The 21,549-nt window shown below is 40.3% G+C and overlaps 2 protein-coding genes across 5 annotated transcripts; one reads left to right on the forward strand and one right to left on the reverse strand.

The window, feature by feature from the left end:
• Nucleotides 1-1,641: 1,641 nt before the first annotated feature.
• On the reverse strand, nt 1,642-6,769 carry trpc6b (transient receptor potential cation channel, subfamily C, member 6b). Of its 4 annotated transcripts, none has more exons than XM_069668321.1 (11): nt 6,023-6,769; nt 5,747-5,929; nt 5,407-5,571; nt 5,013-5,229; nt 4,339-4,566; nt 3,721-3,985; nt 3,415-3,610; nt 2,912-3,118; nt 2,661-2,717; nt 2,330-2,405; nt 1,642-2,242 (listed from the first exon to the last, which is right to left on the reverse strand). In XM_069668321.1, the coding sequence occupies exons 1-11, from the start codon at nt 6,767-6,769 to the stop codon at nt 2,088-2,090; spliced, it is 2,496 nt and encodes an 831-aa protein (XP_069524422.1). In that variant the 3' UTR covers nt 1,642-2,087. The 4 variants fall into 4 exon arrangements, with proteins under 4 accessions (XP_069524422.1, XP_069524423.1, XP_069524425.1 ...); XM_069668322.1 differs by having other exon boundaries at nt 2,661-2,725; nt 2,902-3,118; nt 6,023-6,766; XM_069668324.1 differs by lacking the exon at nt 2,661-2,717 and having other exon boundaries at nt 2,330-2,407; nt 2,935-3,118; nt 6,023-6,766.
• A 2,938-nt stretch (nt 6,770-9,707) lies between these two features.
• On the forward strand, nt 9,708-20,593 carry cep126 (centrosomal protein 126). The gene is made up of 11 exons (XM_069668320.1): nt 9,708-9,742; nt 9,997-10,116; nt 11,368-11,513; nt 11,615-11,726; nt 11,920-12,091; nt 15,620-17,552; nt 18,792-18,910; nt 19,284-19,353; nt 19,669-19,878; nt 20,016-20,080; nt 20,170-20,593. The coding sequence occupies exons 1-11, from the start codon at nt 9,708-9,710 to the stop codon at nt 20,251-20,253; spliced, it is 3,066 nt and encodes a 1,021-aa protein (XP_069524421.1). The 3' UTR covers nt 20,254-20,593.
• Nucleotides 20,594-21,549: the final 956 nt, after the last annotated feature.

The raw sequence follows: 21,549 nt of genomic DNA on the forward strand, positions 1-21,549 counted from the left end.
TCTGTGCATCGTGGAGCGCACAGCAGAGAGTGGTGTGCGCCTGAAGGCTGGATGGAGTATGAAGTCTTTGCTCAGAGACTTTCCTGTAATCCTCCTCCCCGTCGAGGAAGGCTGTGACTTAGTCTTTCATTCACATAAGAGTCTGTATCATGCAACAGTGTTGATGATTAGGGATTTAAAGCGTGTGATTGTGAGTTATATCAGAAAACAAAGCTGGCATGTTTAAATAAAGTACAAGTATGTGTCATGTTTCAAAGTGAAGTGGATTTTCTTTTCCTTTTTTTCACTGACAAAACTTTCCTTATTCAGATTTAAGGATGAATCATCCAACAGATGCCAGAGAAGAATCAATGCAGAGCTACGTTATGAGAACGTCTAGAGTAGCACTATCTTTAAGGTAAAATAGCCAGCCAATGAGGAGAATCGATGATGAAACACTTCAATGTCAAGGGCCGTCAGTCTCCATCCTACAGCTCATGAAACAAGGTCCTTTTGGAGGATGTTACTTTGATGCCACAATTCTTTCACTTAGTTAATGATTTTATAGTTTTATTATGAATAGGTTCTGTATCTCGCGGTCATGAGAATATTGTTGCAAGGTACCTGTTTGTCTGGAAAATATGAAAGTGAAAGTAATTTCTGTCCCATGTGTGATTTTAAGTTTTATGTTCTACTTTTATTTTCTACTTCTACGTCAGGTGTGGTCTGCCAGACAGTCATAACAGTTATAAAGGAGACTTTTTAAAAAGTGAAGATTTGATCTGACTTCTTTTATTCCTTCAAAGAGTCCCCCCCTTTTCTTTTTTTTTTTGCTGTTTGCATGTATTTCAGATGCATCTTCTGTGTGGTTTTCATCTATATTTCCTATGTAGTTTGGGTTATGACAGCATCCCCACCTCTAATCATCAAATGTACATGTCTGTTATCCAAGTTAGATTACACGGGTGATTTCACATTCGAGTTAATCAGTGGAGTATGGGCGTCTCTGGTGCATGTAGTTATGATGCACACACAGGCCTTGGCCCTCTGTCATGCGTCATCTGTTTGTCCCTATCAGATCAAAAGGGGATTCTCATGCTGTGGCCTACATAATTCTTGGATAACAGTTTCACACACACAGATCTACATGATGCGTTGTTCAAATGCCGTAATGGCTTCATTTCCAAACAAGGCTGTGTTCTGTATAAGTGACACTCCCGGTGACCCCCAACAGCCTTTGATTCTTAAATAATCCAATCCTTTGGTAGTTTTTAAATACAAGTTCTAATATTGCAGATGCACACAGGACCACTTGATTTTCGTCTTATGGACAAAACCTTTTGTTGCTCCTGTAATAACTCCCATGTGTGTTCCTTAGTTTTCTCAGTATAAATGCTTGACAGCAGCTTTGTTCGGGCACTTGACAGAGCTTTTACTCTCCTGGCCTGACGGCAGATGGAGGTGAGCTGTTTGTCTACCTGACAGGTCAGACTGTTCTCAGACAATTGTCGTGCTCCAAAGCAAGCCTGAAAGAGCACAACAGCATCTGCTGCAATGGTTTTTAAAAACGATAAACCCTCTGAAGTCGATGAGGTGAAGAAAACCAAATGTATTCATTAAACATTATTATGTGATCAACAATTTAATGAAACATAGCATCCATAAATTCAAAAGTTCATGTCTTGTATGAAATTTAAACAGATTTGTTGATTAATTTTGAGGTTACATTACAGACAAAATATCCTGTGATTCACAGACAGCTCTATCATTTGTTTTATATCTGACTTTAGTAGCCTGCCACTTCTACATCTCAACATATGCTGTTTATTTCTTAACTACTGTTCTACTGCTGATGGGAAAATAGCCTCTAAATAAACCTCAGTCCCTGTAAACAGCTGCTAACAGGCAGTACCGTCATAGAAGTGCACATTAGTGTAACAGAGCCTGTGCAAGACAGAGTTTCATTAGTGCCACCGTGTAATAAACTGTGCAGATACAGAAAGTGATACATGTACACAAAAGGAGGGGGTGTTAAAACTGCCTAAGGGCCCTTTTTTATATGTACAGTGCCGTGTGTTGAATAAATACATCTCTAATATTCACACTTTTTAAGAAAGTATTGCCATCTCATTCTTTTGCTTGACGTGTAAGACTTCTCCTAGTTGCCTGATGAGCTTTGCCAGTGTCTCCATGTCCTGGTCTCCTCTCTCCAGCAGCTCATAACGGAGACTGGAGATGTCCTGTTTGATCTCTTTCAGTTCACCTGTGAAACAGTAAGTGGAACAGGGTCATATTAGTCTTTTGAATCCCTTGATACAGACATTAAAAGCACTGTTACAGGAAAACTGACCCTCATTCACTTCATCGTTATCTTTATCTCTCTGTGCCTTTAAGATGAATCTTTTGACGAGGCGGTTCATTATCTTCTGTAAGAAAAACAAAGATTATTGTTATCAAAAATACAGAGATTGTTTAGGAAAAGGAAGAGAAGCTGCCAGCTTGTTTCAAGGGAAATGTTTGATTATAAAGTCTAGAGTGATTACATTATTTGCCTGCTGTATAAACAGCATGTCTCCTTTTGAGTACCTTAATGTGTCCTCTAGATATGAGGAATGAGGAATTACAATTTGCTGTCAACTCAACAATTTATAACAATTTATACACTTAAAAAAATGCTTTACCTGGTGATGGGTGGGACAAAGTGACGCCTCACTATTCAGATCTTCCTGTTGCCTCAACTGGGATTAAAAACAGCAAAAGAAAAGAAACATACTTAGACTTGTATTTTCTACATGTGACACTAGAGGGCACTGTAGACCTGCATCACTAGATAAAGGTTAACTTTTGTAGAAGGGTGAGAGATGGCTGTAGCCACTTAATTTGGTATTTTCTTTGCTAAATATATAATTTGTGTCAGCAGCTGATGCCTCACCTTGTCAAGCTCCATCTCATCATGTGACTTTTCTTTGCTTTTGTCTTGAGGTACATCCCAGAGAAACTCCCTTATCCCCAGCCAGAGGGAAACAACAGACATGGGGTTGGGTACGAGGTTGAAGGGCACGGGCAGTGTCCCGCCCTGCTCAAAGTACGAGAACCACAGCTTAGCTCTGGCAAACTTCCACTCGACGTCCGCGTCGTCCTGCAACAACACAGAAGAAACCGTAAGAATAAGGGGAAACATTCGATGACCGACGGGTGAATTTCAGAAAGTAAATCCTTTTGCATTTCTATTGTGCAACTTCCATCTATCTCCATTTCTTTATTAAAGCGGATGTATCATTTTGAAACAGAACCACTTTGGAATCAATTAGCAGTAAATCATAACAAAACATTAAATTAGTATTATCACAACAAATTGATCACTATCATCAGTCAAAGTATACGAGACACACAGCAAATACTCACAATGTAGAAATGTCGATTTATGAGACGTACCTCAATTTCTTGGAAGGAGCTGTTAAACATGGCAATGAGCATATTCAGCAGGACGATCACCATGATGATGTTGTACACGCCGTACAGAACATAGCCAATATTCTCAATGAACTTATGGTCAATGTTAATGACCACAGATTTCACCTCTGACAGGCCAAAGATGGCCCAAAATAGTGTCTTAAAACTCTCCTCGAGCCTGGAGGAATGAAGAAATGAGAATTTAATTAGTGTAGTGCAAAAATGTTTAAGTCTTATTATAGGAAAGAATTCAGCTATTTTAAGGTTAAGAGAAAAGTTGACACTCACGTTGTAAAGGCATCGTTGTACTTGGCTCCCAGGTAGTAAGAGTACAGATTGAACATCCCCACCATGAAAGCCACAAAAACTGTGATAAAAATCACCATGAACTTAAAGATGTCCTTGACCGTTCTTCCCAGAGAGATCTGCAAAGGCCCGAAGCTCTCATTGGCAGGGAGGATGTATGCAATGCGTGAGAAACTCAGCACGACTGCCACTGCATAGAGGCCTTCGGAAATAAGCTGTGGGTCTGAGGGCATCCAGTTGATTCGAGCTGAAAGGAAACACAAGCTGTATGTGACAATTGTGCAATTTAGATCTCTAGTACATACGTATGGAGGTCATACAGAGAAGTGTATATAGCCTGGATGTTCTGATAATGAATTAGACAGAAGAACATGTATTCAAAAAAGCTATGAAGATGCAACTTGGTGGAAAAATCGTTCCTTTATTTTTAAGGATTTCCTGTCCTCGGTCTCAAATGTTATCAAGGAGAAATAAAATCTTTAAAAAGCTGCAGATCACACATGTAAGGTCTTTCTCCAGTGTACCACACAACCTTAACATTTAAATCAGAGCCACAATATCCTCTTTAATAACAATATTTATTCTTACGTCCACACTTACCCAGCTGGAAATACTGTATCTCAAAGGGCAAGCTCATGTTCGGCAGGCCAGTATAGTGCTTGTCAACATAACACTGAGCAGAGTATGCATGCCAGAAAGCCATTAACCTGGCAATGAAAGAGGTCATAAAGATGGCCAGAATACTGAAGTCAAGGAGGTTCCAGGGTTCGGAGATGTATTCCCGGATGTCCTGCAACCAAATATCTGTACATTCTTTCCAGATCTTCCCTGTAGAAAAAAAAGATATACATTTGGTTAATAAGTACACTGTTTCAAAATAATTTCTCCTATGATTTCTTTCATGTTTAAACATCATAGATAAGGCTCGATTGTTTGTCAAATCACATGAGACTTAATTATGCTGTGAGGTCAGCTTAGTCACCTTGCCTTTTTCAGGATACAGAAAGTCATTGCCGGTCTGATTTATTATGGTACGTGTAATAAGAATAAATATAAACATATGCAGGCAATTTCCTGGCGTGATAGATTTGGGAAGTTTTATAACTCCTTAATGACTTGTAGTATCTTTGACCCTGTATGCACAGCAGAGAGAGCTATTATAAAAGAGTAGGATCTTTATTTACACAAATATGAGAGAAGTATAAAATGTGGTTTAAGCTAATTGTGACTGTATAAAGAAGAATGGGGGTAAAGTGTGTTTATATACTCCTGACCTATGACCCAGGATATGATAAGAATCTCCATCCAGGTGAAGGGGGTGGTCTTCATACGAAACAGTTGCGAGGGGTCATCCTGGGTGGTCATGTTAGGCAGCAGTGTTGTTCCCCCAAACCGGTCTGCTGCATTCAGGACCAGTAGGCAAAGAAATATCATAAAGGAAGCTGCATGGGCCACAAACTTCAGGAAAGGTGCACACATGAGTTTCCCCAACTGAAACGAGACACAGAATTGCAAACAGAGCAACTTGATTGATGAAAATGTTATAAGCACAGCGTCTGACAGAGGTCAGCTTTACACATAGTAAGGGATTAATCAATAAAGAAGAACAAAATGCTAAAATGATATCTAACTATTTAGCAAAAACAACGTATGACTTTTTGTACTAACCTTACTTGATGGTGCAATCCAGTAGATGAAGGCCAGGACAGGCAACCCAGCAGCTACACCAAGGACAAGAAGGATTTTAACTGCTGTGGTTTGCTGCCGCAGTCCGGACAAGTTCTCGTACCAGATGGAGAGGAGTTGCTGTTGGCAGTTTGGATGTGCCACAAACTGCATCGTGGGTTATTTGGTGAGTGTGTTTGTGAAAGAGAGAGTTAGAGGGAAAGGGGTAAGGGAGAAGGATTTTTTGTAGAGACAAAAAAAGAAAAGAAGAATAAGGTTGAAAATGAAAACAAGTCCATTAGTTCTTATCCTAAAAATGGAATGGCTTTCCTCAAACGCTTACCTTTTTAACTTCATATTTTAATGCAAGTTTTAACCTGATGAGGTTTTGTCTGCAGGTTTCAGAGCTTTGACATGACTCAGTATCCCCGTTTAAGATGGCTTTTACTTCCTCTGTGTTTCGACACAAATCCAGCAGTCCCACTACAAAGTCTTTACACTGCATGGACAGTTTCTGGTACTCGTTCTGTAACAGACAAAGGCAACATCTATAGTACCTTATTCTTAAACTTTCATTAATCCAGCACAAAAAAAGGTGCATTTAACTTCAACACAGTACCTTGAACTCCTTCTCAATGTTGGCCAGAACTGCAAGCTCATTTCCGAGCTCCAGAGCTGCCATGACAGGGTCTTCATTAGAGAGGGAGAGATACGCCGGACTGGCCAGACCTTTATATGCATTAATGCGGGATTGTGAATGGCTAAATGAGTCATGCCTCTGCTGCTCGCTGCAGATCCTGCACTGACAGAAGTAATCATGGGGCCGCTCTATTCGGGCCCCCTTTATAAGAAGTATGTGTACGATTTCATAGTCATGGCACTGGGAGGCCAGGATGATGGGAGTGATGTCGTGAGAGAAGCGTGTGCCATCCTCGTCATAGGCAAAGAAGTCATCATGTGTCCCCGCCTGGCTGGGACTGTTAGTCAGCCTCTGACTGTCTGCGAAGGCCTGATGGCTCAGTATGGCCTCCACTATACGGATGTAGCCTTTACTGATGGCTAACAGCAAAGCATCTCCTATCCTGGCCAGGTCTTTCTTCCTAAGCAGGAGCTTAGTCACCTCTAAATGCTCATTGGCAACTGAAAGCTGCAATGCATTCTGGCCCATGTAGTTCACACAGTTCACGTTGAGTTCTGGCAGCTCCTCAAGCATCCGCCTCACTTCAGGAATGTTTCCATATTCAGCAGCTTCTAAGAAAAGTTCCTCTGTCATGGAAAGGCAGGAGGAGGACTCAGCATGTAGCAGATAACCAGCTCCCCGTAAAGCTTGTCTCCGGGGTTTGGCCGCAATCTGTCGCAGCATCATGTCTCTCCCTTCATTGCTCAACCTAAACACAAACATATTTGAAATTATATATTATGATTAACATTGATGGATTACCTTATCTGTAAATGTGTCTGACACATGGTTTAGGTTAGCCACATATACTGTATATTTCAAACCGTGCCAGGGAAAAGAGACGGTAGTGAAGCGAATGGAAACCAGTATTCAAAGGACAGCTGGTCTCAGATGAATTACACCTACATGTGTGACACCACCCACGGACTCATCATCTGCGCGCCCTCATTTCATGGCCTGGCACTGTCCCTCCACGCAGCTTGTGCCTGATAGTTGGCCCGATGTAATCTACATTTCTGGATTATTGCACAATGTAATTTATGTTTGATGGTTGATCCAGTGGTAAACTTTACTCAACTATCACAAGTATAATGTTAACTCCACCCATCAGACTATGACTGTAACACTATATGACAGGGACTCTATTTAATAGTAATTATATTTTGCTTTATTGTCCAAATAGTAAATCTACTCTGTCCAGTAATTACATTTAAATAACTTGGTTATCTTGAAGCGTAATTGCTTCACCACGGATGATGATAGATAACAATGTCCCTACATTCAATCATGATTTGTACTAATCAGATTTTACAAAACTGAACAATCTAATGAGCGCATGCAGTATACACAGAACTTGTTTTAACATTGATGGCAAAATTCATGTTTGTTGTCTGTTTTTTTTTTTGATACATGGTGTTATGCTGTTTAGCCAGATAACATGCAAAAATCTGACCAAAAAAAGTAACATTAGTTGAGATGATGAATATGACATTAAAACGAAGCTTTCTGTCATTTTTGGCCTTTGAAATGGCTTAGGTGGAGAAAGCTTTGCTGTTAGGTTCTTCAGCTGTTCTGAGGGTCAATTAAAATAAAGTATTTTAAAGTCATACATCACAGAAGAGTCAAAATGCTGCTGCAATTATTGCAATTAGGTTAGCTGTGTGCATGTGCACAAGTGATATTAAAACTCTATATTTGTAATAATTAAAAAAGTGTAATCCGTCAAATATCCTCACTCGGCATGTTAAGACGAAGAGATCATACTAAGAAGAGGTGTTAAAGGAGATTCGAAATAAGGGAAACTGAGTAGTTTCATGCCTTAGGTCCTCATACTATAATATAATGGGCCTAAAGTCCTACCCTGCACGGAAATAGCCTATGTCGATTGCTTTTTGTAAATAAGGCACAAAAGTCTACACTACTTCAACATGTAGGCAATTTAACAGAGTCCAAGGCAACATTACAGTAAATCTCACGGATGTTTCACTCACCTCAGAGAAGACTGATGTCCCAAATGACTTCATTATCACATCATTAGGTCGTAACGATCGAAAACAACATCCATAAGTACCTGACCGCAACTCATGTAACCCGACTGGTGAGAGCCTCTTGAGCACCTGTCAAACTGACTCTCACCCTGAGTCCCACCTTGGGTCTTGCTGCTGACGATGCTGCCTCTGCACGCCCAGTGGGCGGTTTTCTAGCAGCTTTTAAGGTGTGTTTTGTAACATAGGATATTAGCACATTGGTTGAATATTGGTTGGAGATTATACAACTGTTTATATCGTGTTTAATTTCCTTGATTTCCCAAGGCTTTGACCGGTAAGCCCAAAGATCAAGATATTAAAGCACTTTGTCAAACTAATAGAGGATTTTAGCCCAGCAGAGCTCCACTGACCGAACTGGTTGTGCCATAAACGGAGGGAAAGGGCTAAGGGATTATTTTCTTGGGACTATTTGTATTTGTCAGTGTTGCAGGCTGCAGGAGAAATAACCATTAATACTCTATACGGTGTCTGACGCGCTGGAAATAGATTTGATGCAGTGGCCTTGGTCCATAGGGCAGCATAAACAATCTGGAAAAAGCAGATTTTCTAAATCCTCTTAACCTAAGGTGCCATCAAATGTAACAGATAATAGCAACGCACCTTTGTGCCATAAAGCAGGCATCATTCCCGAGCGGATTAATGCTTTGCCAAAACAATTTTAGGTATCATTTTAAAATGAGGGTGTAGATCTAAATATCTTCCAAATATGTGTTTGGGTTATAGAGAAAATGGATGGTAATGTAAAAATAAATAGGTTTAGGCTGTAAATCTCCTAGATTAGGTTGATTACTTATGTTGATTTGTTATATTATTAGCCTATATTATATTATACAAGGGCTATTTTATAGTATATTTTAAGTCTCTATTTGTCGGTTTATGTGTAAGATGACGGGTAACTGTGTAATGATAAAATTATTTTTTGTCATTGCTCACCAAAAAAAAATTGCTGACTTAATAATAACTCATCATGCAACTGCAAAACATCGCTTGGATATTAAACGTTATAATGTGCTTTCACTAACACTTTTCTCAGTCTTTATTTTAACCGTTCAATGAAATGCACGTCATACATCGTCTGAGCCTAATAGCATTACGCTTTGAATTTCCCTTGTTTTCATCTCGTACCACTCTTTTGTGAATAGTTATATATTTCGACAATTCCAGGTGTACCTGAAGGCTACATGCCTGTAGTGAGCCCTCTGCTGGACATGCCGGGTATTACCACCACGGTTCCCGTCGTCAAGGAACTGCGTCCTCGGTTGCTATCATGGAGGAAGTGTACACAGACAGACTCAGGTGAAGCAGCTAGAAAAGTGACAACTTAGCCGCAGCGTTTTTCACTTCTTCTTCGACGAAAGATACTTTCATCGTTCAGGAGAAGTTACTGCGATGTGGAGTCGAACATTGCCTCTGCAAGTTTATGTTCGCTCTGAAAATGGTTGAATGACTTACAGCGGAGTAAGGCTGACGTTAGCTAAAGGAAGCAGACAAGCAAAGTTAGCCGCTAGCTAGCAGCTCTGCTGGAACCTGAACCTGTATGTCTGCCCTGCGTCTGCAAGAAGCAGCAGCCTCGGAGGATGCAAGTTCTTCAAGACAACTTCTTCTTCCACTCGTATCCGATAAACTACAGCTTAGATATAGTAATTTATACTGTAAAGTTGTGTATTATTTGTAAATAAGTTGTTGTATTAACCATTAAGACTGTGAAACACTATAATGACAAAACCTGTAGCCTATACAGTTAGCCTGTATTATTCATGAGAACTTAATAACAATCAGTTTTTATTCACTCAAGTCCAGGGTTACATGCAGGTGGCAGATATCTATAAATTGTCATAACCATTCTCCTTAGCTTCTGAATTCCAGAAATTCAAGGTTGGGAGCTGATGGAGGCCTGGAAAATGAGCGACAACTCTTGGTTGAAGAACAGAAGTTATGCCGAGCCCGAGCTCGCAAGTTCTCCCTGGAAACAAACAGACGCAGGAAGTCAGTTTTAGTATTTATCAATTTTGTTTTTTTAATCTTAACTTTTATATCATGTGTTGTCTCAGTTCAAACTACTGTCTGCATTCTTAGAGACAGTTCTTTGCAACTGAAATCCAGCATCTTCCTGGAAGTACATGCCGCTTTGCTGGTGAACACTGGGTGTGCGCCTCCTGGATGGACAGCTTATGCTTCTTTTCGCAGCTTAACACCTTTGCGGCATGGATGGTGTTGACAGGATTTTGCAGTCTAGACCTGGAAATAGATCTATTGGCCCAGTGGGTAACTGTTGGCCAGATCAGTGACTCAAGTGTCACCTCTCTGAAGCCTAAGGCTGCAAAGTCCAGCACTGTACGAGGCTCAAATCCCTTACAGATATTAATAACCTTCTAAATTGGTGTTTCCTTATTGATCAAAAGCGGCTAAAAGTAACCAAGAGCTTGAAAGAGCATGTGGAGGTCAGATATATTGCGTGTTATATCAGAGACAAATTTTGGTATTAATGAGGTAGTTGATTTTTAACCCTTTAACCCTTAAACATAATTAAGTCCACAGATTGCCAGTTTTACAAATGTCTCTACAAGAAAAAATTTTTGTTCTATACCAAAAAAAATAATGATAATAATACTGGGTCAGTATAATTGCTTTTTTTTTTTCAAATTTTTACACAATATTTAAATTAAAAACCATCAGATAAGCAAGATCAATCCCTGCACCATAACAAAAAGATGTTTGGATTGTAAAGCAATTTTGCTCTATTCTTGAAATTATAATGTTAACAAGATAGAGTAATAAGGTACAAGACTGTAAAGTATAAAGACTAATAACAGCTCTTCATCATGCAAAATTCACTTTGATTTGTTAGTCTCAATTCTGTGTTTTTCAAAATGTAGGAGCTCCAATACGATGCATTTATTGATAAAGATTTTTAGACAGTTTATGTTTAATTTAACAATTATGTGTTAACTCAAAGCTATAGCAGCTTTGTTTTGGTTCTCAAAACTATTTGTTTACATTGTTCACAGTTTTAACCTCTTAAAGAAACTGATCCTGAACTTGATTGACCTTGTTGATGTTATTATGGGTTTCCTCTGTCAGTCCAGTAGATAGCGGTAGCTTTAATTTATTAATGACTGTGTTGAAAACATATCTCGTAGAAAGGACTCAGGTTTCTTTATCTAAAACATTGCCAGTCAAAATGCAATCAGTTAAAATGTCTCTTGGGTTAATGCTCTGATCTCTTCTGTGGCTCAGGGCTCTGGAGGAAAGACAGAAGCAGTGGGACAAGCAGGAGCAACGGCTGAGGGAGAACGTCCTGCAGCAGCGCAGGCAGAGAGTACAGGATGCTACTGAGCGATTCCAAAGGGCCCATCTACCTCCTTCTCAGAGACGCAGACAATGTTAGTGATCTATCTTATGTGCCTCTTAGAATGGAGACATAGTATGCAACATTTTTAATGCATAAAAGTTTGTTTGTATGTTTTTCTTTATGGTTTTGCAGCTGTGAGAAGAAATGTCCCAAATATTGAAGATGCACTCAATCAAATTCAAGGCACCTTGAGTTCATACACACACCAGTCCTCTTTCTTGTCTAGCAACTCTAACATGTGCAGGTAAAAAAAAAAAGTCTGATTAATATTTATATCATTCAAATGCATGCTAGAAATAGGCCTATCACTGCTGTTGGATTGAAACCTGATACTGTTACTCAAATGATTGTGTTTATACATTTTGATTTATAATTGGTTTAATATGTAACCATTATCAAAGGCGTGAAAAGTCATATGTTTCTGTTTTCTCTTGAAGAAGCTGCACTCCCTCCCCTAAGCCTCCCACACTTTCTAAATACACTCAGCGCCAAGCACTCTCTGCTGTGGAGGCCTACACTAAACTGCTTCAGGAGCAGAGCTTGACTTGCTTGACGAACGGTCAACAAACTGAAAAGACTCCAGAAAAGCAACAGGATCACAGTCCACGGGTATGTTGGTTATTTTGTCTGAAAGTGCAGAAAACCAAACATGTTTATGATTCACAGTGTCAGAATCAAAATGGCAGGTTCAGGTGGAGGAGCATCCGGGCCGGTTGTCAACAAGTTTAAAATATGAGATCTTGCATATCTTACTTTACCAGCAGCTCTATGATGCATGTGTCCACCAGTATTTTAATTTATGATTCAACTTTGGTTTCTGCTCTTTTATTCTCAATAATGGTGTCTTGTAAGCCTGTTGTGGCAGGCATACTATTTCCGTTTATACAACCGTTAGTTCTGACCAAGTTTTCTGATTGGACAAGAAGCACTCCGCCTCAGCCAGGTGTTCTGAATACTGTTAATTAACACGACAGCAGACCGTTGCTGTATTCGAAATGCCATGCTATACTAGCAGTACGAACTGATTTGGCCAAAATGTAGTATGTAGTATGCAAACAAAGTATGCCAAAAATACCAGGACCAGTATACCTCACCTACTGTATCCCACAATGCAAAGCGCTGGAACGTCACAGCGACAGTTGAAATGACGGACAGCAGCAGCATTCCAGCAGAAGGGGGCGCTATAGCTAAAGAAGCGGTGGTTATTGTTTACTTCTGCCTAGCATAGCATACTGGAAAATTAATTTGAAAAGCTCCTCCATACTACATACTACCACCGAACACAGTATGCAGTATAAAGCATGTAGTATGTAGTATATAGTACGGCATTTCTAACACAGCCTGTGTATGTCCACATTGATAGACTTAGACTTAGACTTAGACTTAGACTCAACTTTATTGATCCCTTTGGGATGACTCCCTCTGGGAAATTCAGTCTCCAGCAGCTTATACAGTACAATACAATAGGAAAGAATCAGCACACAGAGGGTAAAAAATAAAGATCAAAATATATATATCTATCGATATATATATATATATATAAAAAAGTACAAAATTAGATAACAAAATATATAAAATATACACTCTTAGAAAATGTACAAGTAAACAGTGGGTAATAGTTCAATTAAACTAAATTAGGTTATTGCACTGTGGTATTAGGTTATTGCACTGTGGTGAGAGATTATTGCACATTGACAGATTTTTATTGCACATATGACCCTTTGAGAAATAAATAAATATTACTATTGAATAAAAGAAGTTAACTACTATTAACTTTGTGAGCTGAATTAGTGGCTACCGCTTGTGAGAGAGTCTGTCCCTGTTACCTCCTCCCCCTAAGTGAGGAGTTGTACAGCCTGATGGCATGAGGGACAAAGGAGTTCTTCAGTCGGTTAGTCCTGCACTTTGGAAGGAGCAGTCTCTCACTGAACAGGCTCCTCTGGTTGCTGATGACGGTGTGCAGAGGGTGGCTGGCATTGTCCATAATGTCCAACAGTTTGTTTAGTGTCCTTGTCTCTGCCACCGTCACCAGAGGGTCCAGCTTCATGCCGATCACAGAGCCGGCTCGCCTGATCAGTTTATCCAGTCTGGATGTGTCCTTCTTGGATGTGCTGCCTCCCCAGCACACTACAGTGTAAAAGAGGACACTGGCAACCACAGACTGGTAAAACATCCGCAGCAGTTTGCTGCAGATGTTGATAAGCTGGTAACTGTGAATCACACAGCACTCTCTTATTTCACTGGTTGCTTTATAAATTAAATCAAACAGACACATGTACATCATACAAAGTAGCTGATCTGTGGGAACCTGTAGACACAGAGTGCAGGAGAATGTTTGGGTTGCTCGGCACCAACAGTCCAGTTCAGTTAAGTTGTGGAACAAGTTGAGTTAGTGGAGCAAAAATCGATCTGTTGTTGATTATTACTGTTTACTCCTATTTGCTGCTTGTTTAACTGTTGAATAAAAGCAACGGCCTGTGGCCTCATGCCTACGACTGAATCACAGCCGTGAAGATATTCAGTACAACATCACTCCCTCTCATGTGATACTGCTTAAATGACAAAATAATGACATGAAATGATCATCATTTTGCTGGTATTCTCACAAAGACGTGTAATTTCAACCACTGTTACTTAGAATCTTTATTCCAAAATATATACAGTCCACTAACGATGCATCTACATGAAAACAGTTTACCAAAGAGGACCTCTGGTGTTACCTCTCCATACTGTGAGTTTAAATTAACATTGACTGTACCATGTCTACAAGCAATAACTTTTTTATCCACCGGGAGGCAGTGGAAACAAGTTCTAAAGTAAGTTGATGTGGGAAACATATCAAACTGTTTCTTATTTGCGCATCAAGCAGTTACGGAGCAACACTATAAATTTGAAGTCGTGTTTGAAGGACATTTAAGGCTCCATAGTTACAAAGTAGTCGACTCTGTTTGTTGCCAATTGTGTTTGCTGTTTGGTGCTGAGCAGCTAAACAGTGACTTGAAACACTGTAGAGCAGCTCCACACTGGTTTTACATTGTTGTCTGATACACGGTAATGATTTAAAAAAGCTGCTCTAATCATCCCTCTGCCCATCCTGTTCTCTACACTTATTCTGCTTTATCTGTTATCTACATAAAAACTGTATAATTCACTATGAATCGCAACTACAGGTTAATTTATATTGGTTAGCATGTCAACATGAAAAGTATATTGATAGAATATGTGTATGGTTTCTCTATTATTGAACATAATAGCATTAGCTGGTTTATTTTCAGTAGTAATTGGGATATCAGCCAGTTCAAACTGCCTGCTTTTGTATCTCAGCCTTAACCAGTACACCCCTAGAGAGCAGCAGTGTGACATGAGCTGTTTCCTGCAGGAATACCCCTCTTGTCTGCCAAACAATTCAACATCCTCTTCTGAAATGTGTGTGTGTGAATTGTTGTTTTAAAAAAAGAAACATCAACCCACGTTCACAGATAGTTGTAGTTTATGTTAGTTATCATTTACACTGGGTTGTTTCATTATGTTAGCATTATGGTAAAAACTTACAGTCCATGTCCATTGTGGCTAACGAGGTGTCACCTCTAACATTTTAAAAACAAAGTCTCTTGTCGCTGCTGTACTGTCTCAGATTTCTAAACAAATGTATTTAAAAGACAAAGACAGTGAATTTGGCTCTACACACACCTAATGTAATCATTATGTGAGCTGTTGTGTGTTTTAGATGATTTTCATAATAAGCTTAAACGATGTTGCAAAGTTTAGGAGTGCTAACCAACAAGGAACAGTGTTTTTGTCACAGACAAGGGGGGAGAATCAAAGGCAAATATTTAATATGATGGAGTCTTTGTCACCTTTAAGAGTTAAACAGCTGGATTTCTGTGGGACCGGAGTGTTGCTGTCAGAAATGTATACATTTAAAAAATAAAGCCTGGAAATGTCCCAACATAATGTAGCATCACCAGAGCACACAGGTTCCCTTTTAGAAAGACTGATCTGTCAACCGTTTAGTTCTCATGTCCTCATTATTACATAATCACTGTTTCTCTTTCAACACAAACAACAGTATTTACAATCTGTGATTATTTACAATTGTTTTCTACTCATCGCCTCTCTTATGCTTCCATACTACAGGACAGCCACCTGTCCGATGGCTGTTACTCTGAAAGCCTTTCAAGTAAGGACAGTTTGGAGAATGAGGACTCCAACCACACAAAAAATCTGCAGTGTTCCTTTTCCTCATTATTGCCTGACACAGAGAAGCCCACTCCAGACCTGAGAAAGCAAAAGGATTTGTGTCCAACATCAGACCTAACTCCTTTTTCAGCGATGACTCTTCTTGGTGATAACCAATCACGAAAACAGCATGAACCTAAGGAGCAAAAACAAGAGGACTCTGAAGCGCTGAACAACAGGAGGCACCTTTCTAAAGCTTCTTGGGGGTTCTCATCACCTAAAACCGAGAGCCGGCCTGCCCTGAACAACTGCAACTTATTCGCTCTCAGTGAAATTATGAGTGCAGGCCCAGAGCACTTCCTACAAAACAGTCCCAATGACAACATTATTGTTACAAATAGAGGTGCTCCCAGCGACACAGCACTTAAGTCTTCATGTCCTAAACAAGAGGCTCTGTTGGATGACAGGCAGCAGAGGGTCCATGATGAGACACAATTAAAGCATCCGTCAGCCACTGAGATTCTTTTGCCTGCCAAAAATGGCAATAGCAAAGACTTTTTGTTTGAGGATCCCCCAAAGCAAAATATTTTTTTAAATGATAGCCCTGCAAATAATGCATCAGGAGAAGGAACTCTGCTGCAGACAGAAAGAGAAAACCACTATCTTTCATCCAGGATTGAGCGCAGTGCTTCCATCAACAACCTGAATAAGGTTTTAAACTCTGAGCCCAAAACGGGAAAGTCCATTAATACAGCATTGCTGCAACATGCATGCTTGACTAACATTCAGTCCAACACACTGAATTGTCTTAAGTGTCCTAAGGAGGAAGTACAAAATATGCCCGTATCAGTGGGCACATCTCATTCAGTCAGATTCATTAAAGGAATCCTTAAAAAGCAGTCTAAATATACGTCGGGCGATAACACATGTGTGTATGGCACAGGACATTTGATATTCGCAAAGCAAGTAGCTTTAGCAATCAGAGATAGCGTTGAATTGACAAGGGCAAAAGCTAACGATGTGGCGGGAAACAACACAGTCAAAAAGAAGCTGCGTTGGTTTGATGAGGTGCATGTGGGAAAAGAGGACAAAAAACAAGACATAGTGAAACAGACAAAAGGCCAGTCTTCCCATCTTTCTCAGTCAAAAAACAACTCAGAAGACCACCAGCTAAGTCTCACCATAGTCTCAGGGGCTTCCAAGCCTGGACCAAGCATGACCCCTCCAGCCTCCACTGGTTATCACTTTACAAAGCAAGCGTGGGCAGATGTTGGGGTTCAAGTCAGCTTGCCCCACGAACGAGCAGACGAGGTCAAGGTGTCGTGGAGCAGCACCAGGACTGGTGGCCTTAAGGTCCCTCGGAGAGAGCGCTCTGCCAGAGCTGGAGCGGGTCCTGTTTCCTCGCGGGCTAGAAAGGGCACCGTCATACGACCTCAATCTGCCACCGAGGTGAGTCAGATTGCCAAAACCCAAGGGAAGATCATGATGCCCCGCCCACCTCCCAGGATGGAGTCAGTGGAGGAAAAGCCGCCATACGTCAATAAAACTCCATATGGCATGGATCATACAAGTGTCAACAGTAAACTGGCTTTAAGAGTGGAGCAAGCGCTTCACAAGGACAACTCTGAAGGCTTTTTCTCACCTTGCACGCATCATGTAAGAACAGATAGCACTGTTGTGTATAAACCACTGCAACCCTCGTATACATGCCATGTTTCGGAGGGCAACACCAAGGGCACGCCCAGCTCAGGTCATCAGGAAACTCAAGGCTACAGAAGAGGAAGAGGGATGGTGCACAATGAGAAAGGCCTCCGTTTAGATTGCACTCCCACAGATGAAGAGATCTCACAGCTCTGGCACGGTGTCCGCAGCGCCTTAACCGCCAAGGATGGTAATGTATTTTTTTGCCTGACATTCTCTCACTAGGCTCATTTGGGCTTTCATTGTACTTCTCTTGAGCTTAATTGTTTCTAGCAGTTGTGCACAAAGTTTAAATTCAAGTTACCAAGTGAGTATGGGCTACAGCGCTATATTCTAAACTCTTTAACGGTCTAATCTCGAAGATTTCAAATGCATTCTCTTTGGCGGCACCTTTGGCGATAAAAGGTAAATGTCAGGACACTTCCCAATTTAACCAGACGTCCACGGTTGGCTCCGGTTATAACTCTTGATTTTCCTCATTGACAGTCGCTTTCCTTTTTAGACTGTTTGCCTTCATCTGAGCGTCAAATTTGTTTCTTTTTCTTTGGATTTTCTCTTATTTTTGAAGTTGTATCTGTAGTCATCCATCTTTTCTTTGTTTGTTCAGCCATAGTGGATTACTGTTTACTCGCAACACTTGCAGAGAGCGGAAACGCAGCCCAATTCACATAATTCTGAAATGAAAATGCAGTGAATGAGCTGCGTTAGATTTGTGTGACTGACAGTTTGCAAGGTTTTGAAGATTCCCAATAAATAATTTTTCTCTAAAGAGCTATTTTTGATCTTTAGCATCAATATGCTTTATCTTTTAATTTACCACTATGTATGTTTTACTAATTTATTGAAATTGATCCATGTGACATGCTGTTCTTTTTGCATCGCCCCATGTCTTTTCATTCATAAATCAGTGACGTTAAAGTCATCTAAGCTTAGCATAAATTTGCAGACTATCATGTGTAAATAACAAAGTCTAACAGCTCAAGCCTGAGCTCCACATTACAGACAAATATTCAGTTCTGCTCCTAATAATTAGCCTGAAAAACAGAGAACAACAGCAATTATGGTACAATGTTATGTTAAGTGGTATCATTTGTTGTCATTTAGGCCACAAACTAATCTGCTGACCTTGGAGAAAGTTGTGTGTGTCTCTTCAGTATTACCCCTATCATTCAATGTGTTTGTTTTGCTCCATTTGTTCTACTGTTCTTATTCTCAAAATTAAGATAATCTGTTGTGAATTTCACCTTATTCTTATTGCAGGCTAAAGAAGGATTTTTATTTTAGGCTAAAGATGGAAACTATTTTGTTGTGTATCCTCCTAAGAGGACCACAGAGGCCCGGGCTCACCACATCCTAGTCAGCATTATTATTTTTTCTGATCTGGTTATTATGTTATTTTGATGATTCCTGCAAATGCATCTTCCTTTAGCCAAACACATGTTAAGAAGACAGGCCCTGGAGAGTGGGCGGGGTGTGAGGAAACCGTGTGTGGAGCAGAGCAGACAGCCTCCTGGCTCAGGGAACAGAAGGTTTCCTCAGCCCTCTCAGGTACATGCATGCAGTTGCCCTGTGGGAAGGGGGGGGAGTGAGAATAATTGCTAAAGATCAGTAAATGGGTGTGTTTGAACTTGTTGAATCAGTTTTGCAGTCCCTTTCATGCTGTCCTTAGTGTCGGTAAAACTGCCTACACGCCACAATTTATGCTTCTCAAGACAAGACTTTCCAGAAGGACTTGAGTTGTCAGTGTTTTACATGAAAAGCGTTGAGGCATAATGTTTTTGTTTTCAACTCGCTCGACCCGTTATTGTGCTTTATGTCTCTCACCTAAAAGTTTTGCAGTGTGCTTTGGGCTTGATCGATATTATGTAAGCTTAAGGTAAGACTTAAATGACCTGACCTGTTTTTATTTTGTTTTGTGTAGCCAGCAAAACAGACAGCAGAGCCCGTCAGACCGTCTTGCAGTGCTCACAGCGTTGCATTTCCTGATGAAGGTATTGTGTTGACTGTGTTAAGGTTTCTATAAGAGTTCAATCAAACTTGTTGCGTCTTTCGTCAGCAGTACAAGAATTTCTGACTCCTTTTAAGTTCAACATTTCACAAGACTTCTGTCATGCATATAATCTAATATATAACTGAGTTTTTCTTTGGATCATATGAAAACAAAATGGATATTCTGAGCAAACAGTATTCTCATCAGACCTCAGAAATTTAGAAAGAAAACTTCACAGCGGTATTTTACACAACAAAAATAAAGTGAAAGCAGTTGGGAATGTGTGACTTAAGTGTGTATTTGACTGTTCCCTCAGGTTTGGAGTGTGCGGCCCAGTTACACACTGGTGAAGTACAAGCTGAAGGCCCACTGGCAGAGAGGGGTAATGTGGCTGTTATGGAAACAGCCCAAACACAGACGCCTGGAAGAGCACAGCAGCGCAGCCAACAGCAGGGACTCACCACCATTTCCCTGGAAGAGCAGAGAATCCTCCTCTCTCTGGATAGACTCAACCACCAGCTGTACTGTGAGTAATTTGTAAAGGCTGTTTGTATTCGGTCAGAACTGATCGACTAACTTGTTGTGACCCATGTTTAACACGAAAGCAATAATGTGTTGTCGTCTCAGTGCAAAATAGCCAATCCTACCTGTTACTGTTTGCAGGTGTGCGAGAACATGTGGGGGCTAATTCCGGCATTCATGGCCTTGTTGTTATTGATTCACCCTCTGTAAGTATGAATTTGTAAGTGATTTATTGCCGCAGCTGATACGGTCATTTTTACTTGTTGTATGACTTACCTTCTTCCACTGTTTTCAGACAAGGGAAGTGAAAGTCACAAACCATCACAAGCGTCGTGCATCCTCAGCTAACAACCGTTCTCGATACCAGAAGAAATTCTGACTTAAAGCATGTGTGGTCCACTCTCCCATCAGTGCATTCTCTCTGTCCTGCATCATAACCAAGCACTTTATTACCCTGTTAAGTAGGTTTTGTCTACTTTACAACCACATTTACCTAACGTAGTAACTTCAAGATCTAAGGAAGTTGGTGAGTTGAAGAGAGTATGTTTCCCATTTGTTTGGATTAGAAAATATTGTCACAATTAAATTCTAAGTGCCTATGAAAATTATACTGACTTCAGTTTTTATTTCAAAAGGCCCTTCTTAAAACTGACACATGACCCGAATTGTAAAATATTCAGACTGGTGTAAGATTTTTTTTTTCATTTTTTCACTGTTGTAAACTGTATTTATTAAATATACTAAATCTAGAATTTGAGAACTATTCTGAGACCATATCAAAGTTGCACTGAATAAAGATTGTTGTCAACGTACTAATCACCTGACTGTGTGCAGTGTGTTTGGCAGTGTTAACTCAGAGATGCATTAATGGACTGAGGACTGGAAACGGTTTATAGAGAGAAGTGTTGCAATGCTGGAAGGAGAAGGTGTGTTTGTTTTTCTTTGATGGCTGTAGAAAGGACGATTATGTCTTTTGCAGTAGACTCAACCTACTGGCTTAACAAGGTGAGCCTCTACCAGAGGGCTTCCAGCCTTCTGCTGCAATAGCATCTACCCTGAACTTTACTCTTGCTTTAGGTCTAACTCATTTAATAATGCCCTTAGCAATAATGAGATCATGGCTAAAGCCTATATTTATTTCATTTTAAAAATATAGCTCCTTCTTTTTTCTCTGTCAAATAAGGGGGTTATTAATTAGATGTTTCTCATCTGCATGCCAAAAAATAGGTGCAAACGCTGCAGGGATTATTCCTGTGAGTTCAGTTGCCCCTCCTTCACCAGCATGTCTGGTTTTGCCCAGTCAGTCAGCCTGCTAGGACTTGCTCCAAGACGTGGAGGAAGCCCAAACTAATTTGAAGACTGAGGCTCTCATCTACGATGACACTTTTTTTGCTTAAGTGCAGGTTTCTGGTTCTGTGCGTGCATACATTCTTGAGTGTTTCAAAAAGGAGCTTTAAAACAATGATCTGACTGTGGTGTCTCACTGCCATGTAGAGTCATGCATCATCTCCTTGTTATCTTACACCAAAACTGAGAGAAGAGAGAAAATATGCTCAGCTTTGATGTATGACGATACCTGCAGGAGCAGAAGCCTCTTGACATGCTGAATATAGGAAAAGACAAAAGATGTCCACTGTGGTTATTTGAGGAGGCACTTCAAGCCACTGATACTGTA

Source organism: Semicossyphus pulcher, unplaced genomic scaffold (genome assembly GCF_022749685.1).
Source record: "Semicossyphus pulcher isolate SPU_LCO1_2020_fin unplaced genomic scaffold, fSemPul1.0.p SCAF_19, whole genome shotgun sequence".
Taxonomy (NCBI): Eukaryota; Metazoa; Chordata; class Actinopteri; order Labriformes; family Labridae; genus Semicossyphus; species Semicossyphus pulcher.

What these genes read in the sequence shown, in the direction of transcription:
- trpc6b (XM_069668322.1), bottom strand. Translation starts at nt 6,766, where the DNA reads ATGCTGCGACAGATTGCGGCCAAACCCCGGAGACAAGCTTTACGGGGA. An exon ending in TAAAATATGAAGTTAAAAAG is followed by an intron (nt 5,572 to 5,746) that starts GTAAGCGTTTGA and finishes CCCACGATGCAG; the next exon opens with TTTGTGGCACATCCAAACTG. An exon ending in GGATTGCACCATCAAGTAAG is followed by an intron (nt 5,230 to 5,406) that starts GTTAGTACAAAA and finishes GTCTCGTTTCAG; the next exon opens with TTGGGGAAACTCATGTGTGC.
- cep126 (XM_069668320.1), top strand. Translation starts at nt 9,708, where the DNA reads ATGCAAGTTCTTCAAGACAACTTCTTCTTCCACTC. An exon ending in TTCTCAGAGACGCAGACAAT is followed by an intron (nt 11,514 to 11,614) that starts GTTAGTGATCTA and finishes ATGGTTTTGCAG; the next exon opens with CTGTGAGAAGAAATGTCCCA. An exon ending in AACAGGATCACAGTCCACGG is followed by an intron (nt 12,092 to 15,619) that starts GTATGTTGGTTA and finishes TCCATACTACAG; the next exon opens with GACAGCCACCTGTCCGATGG.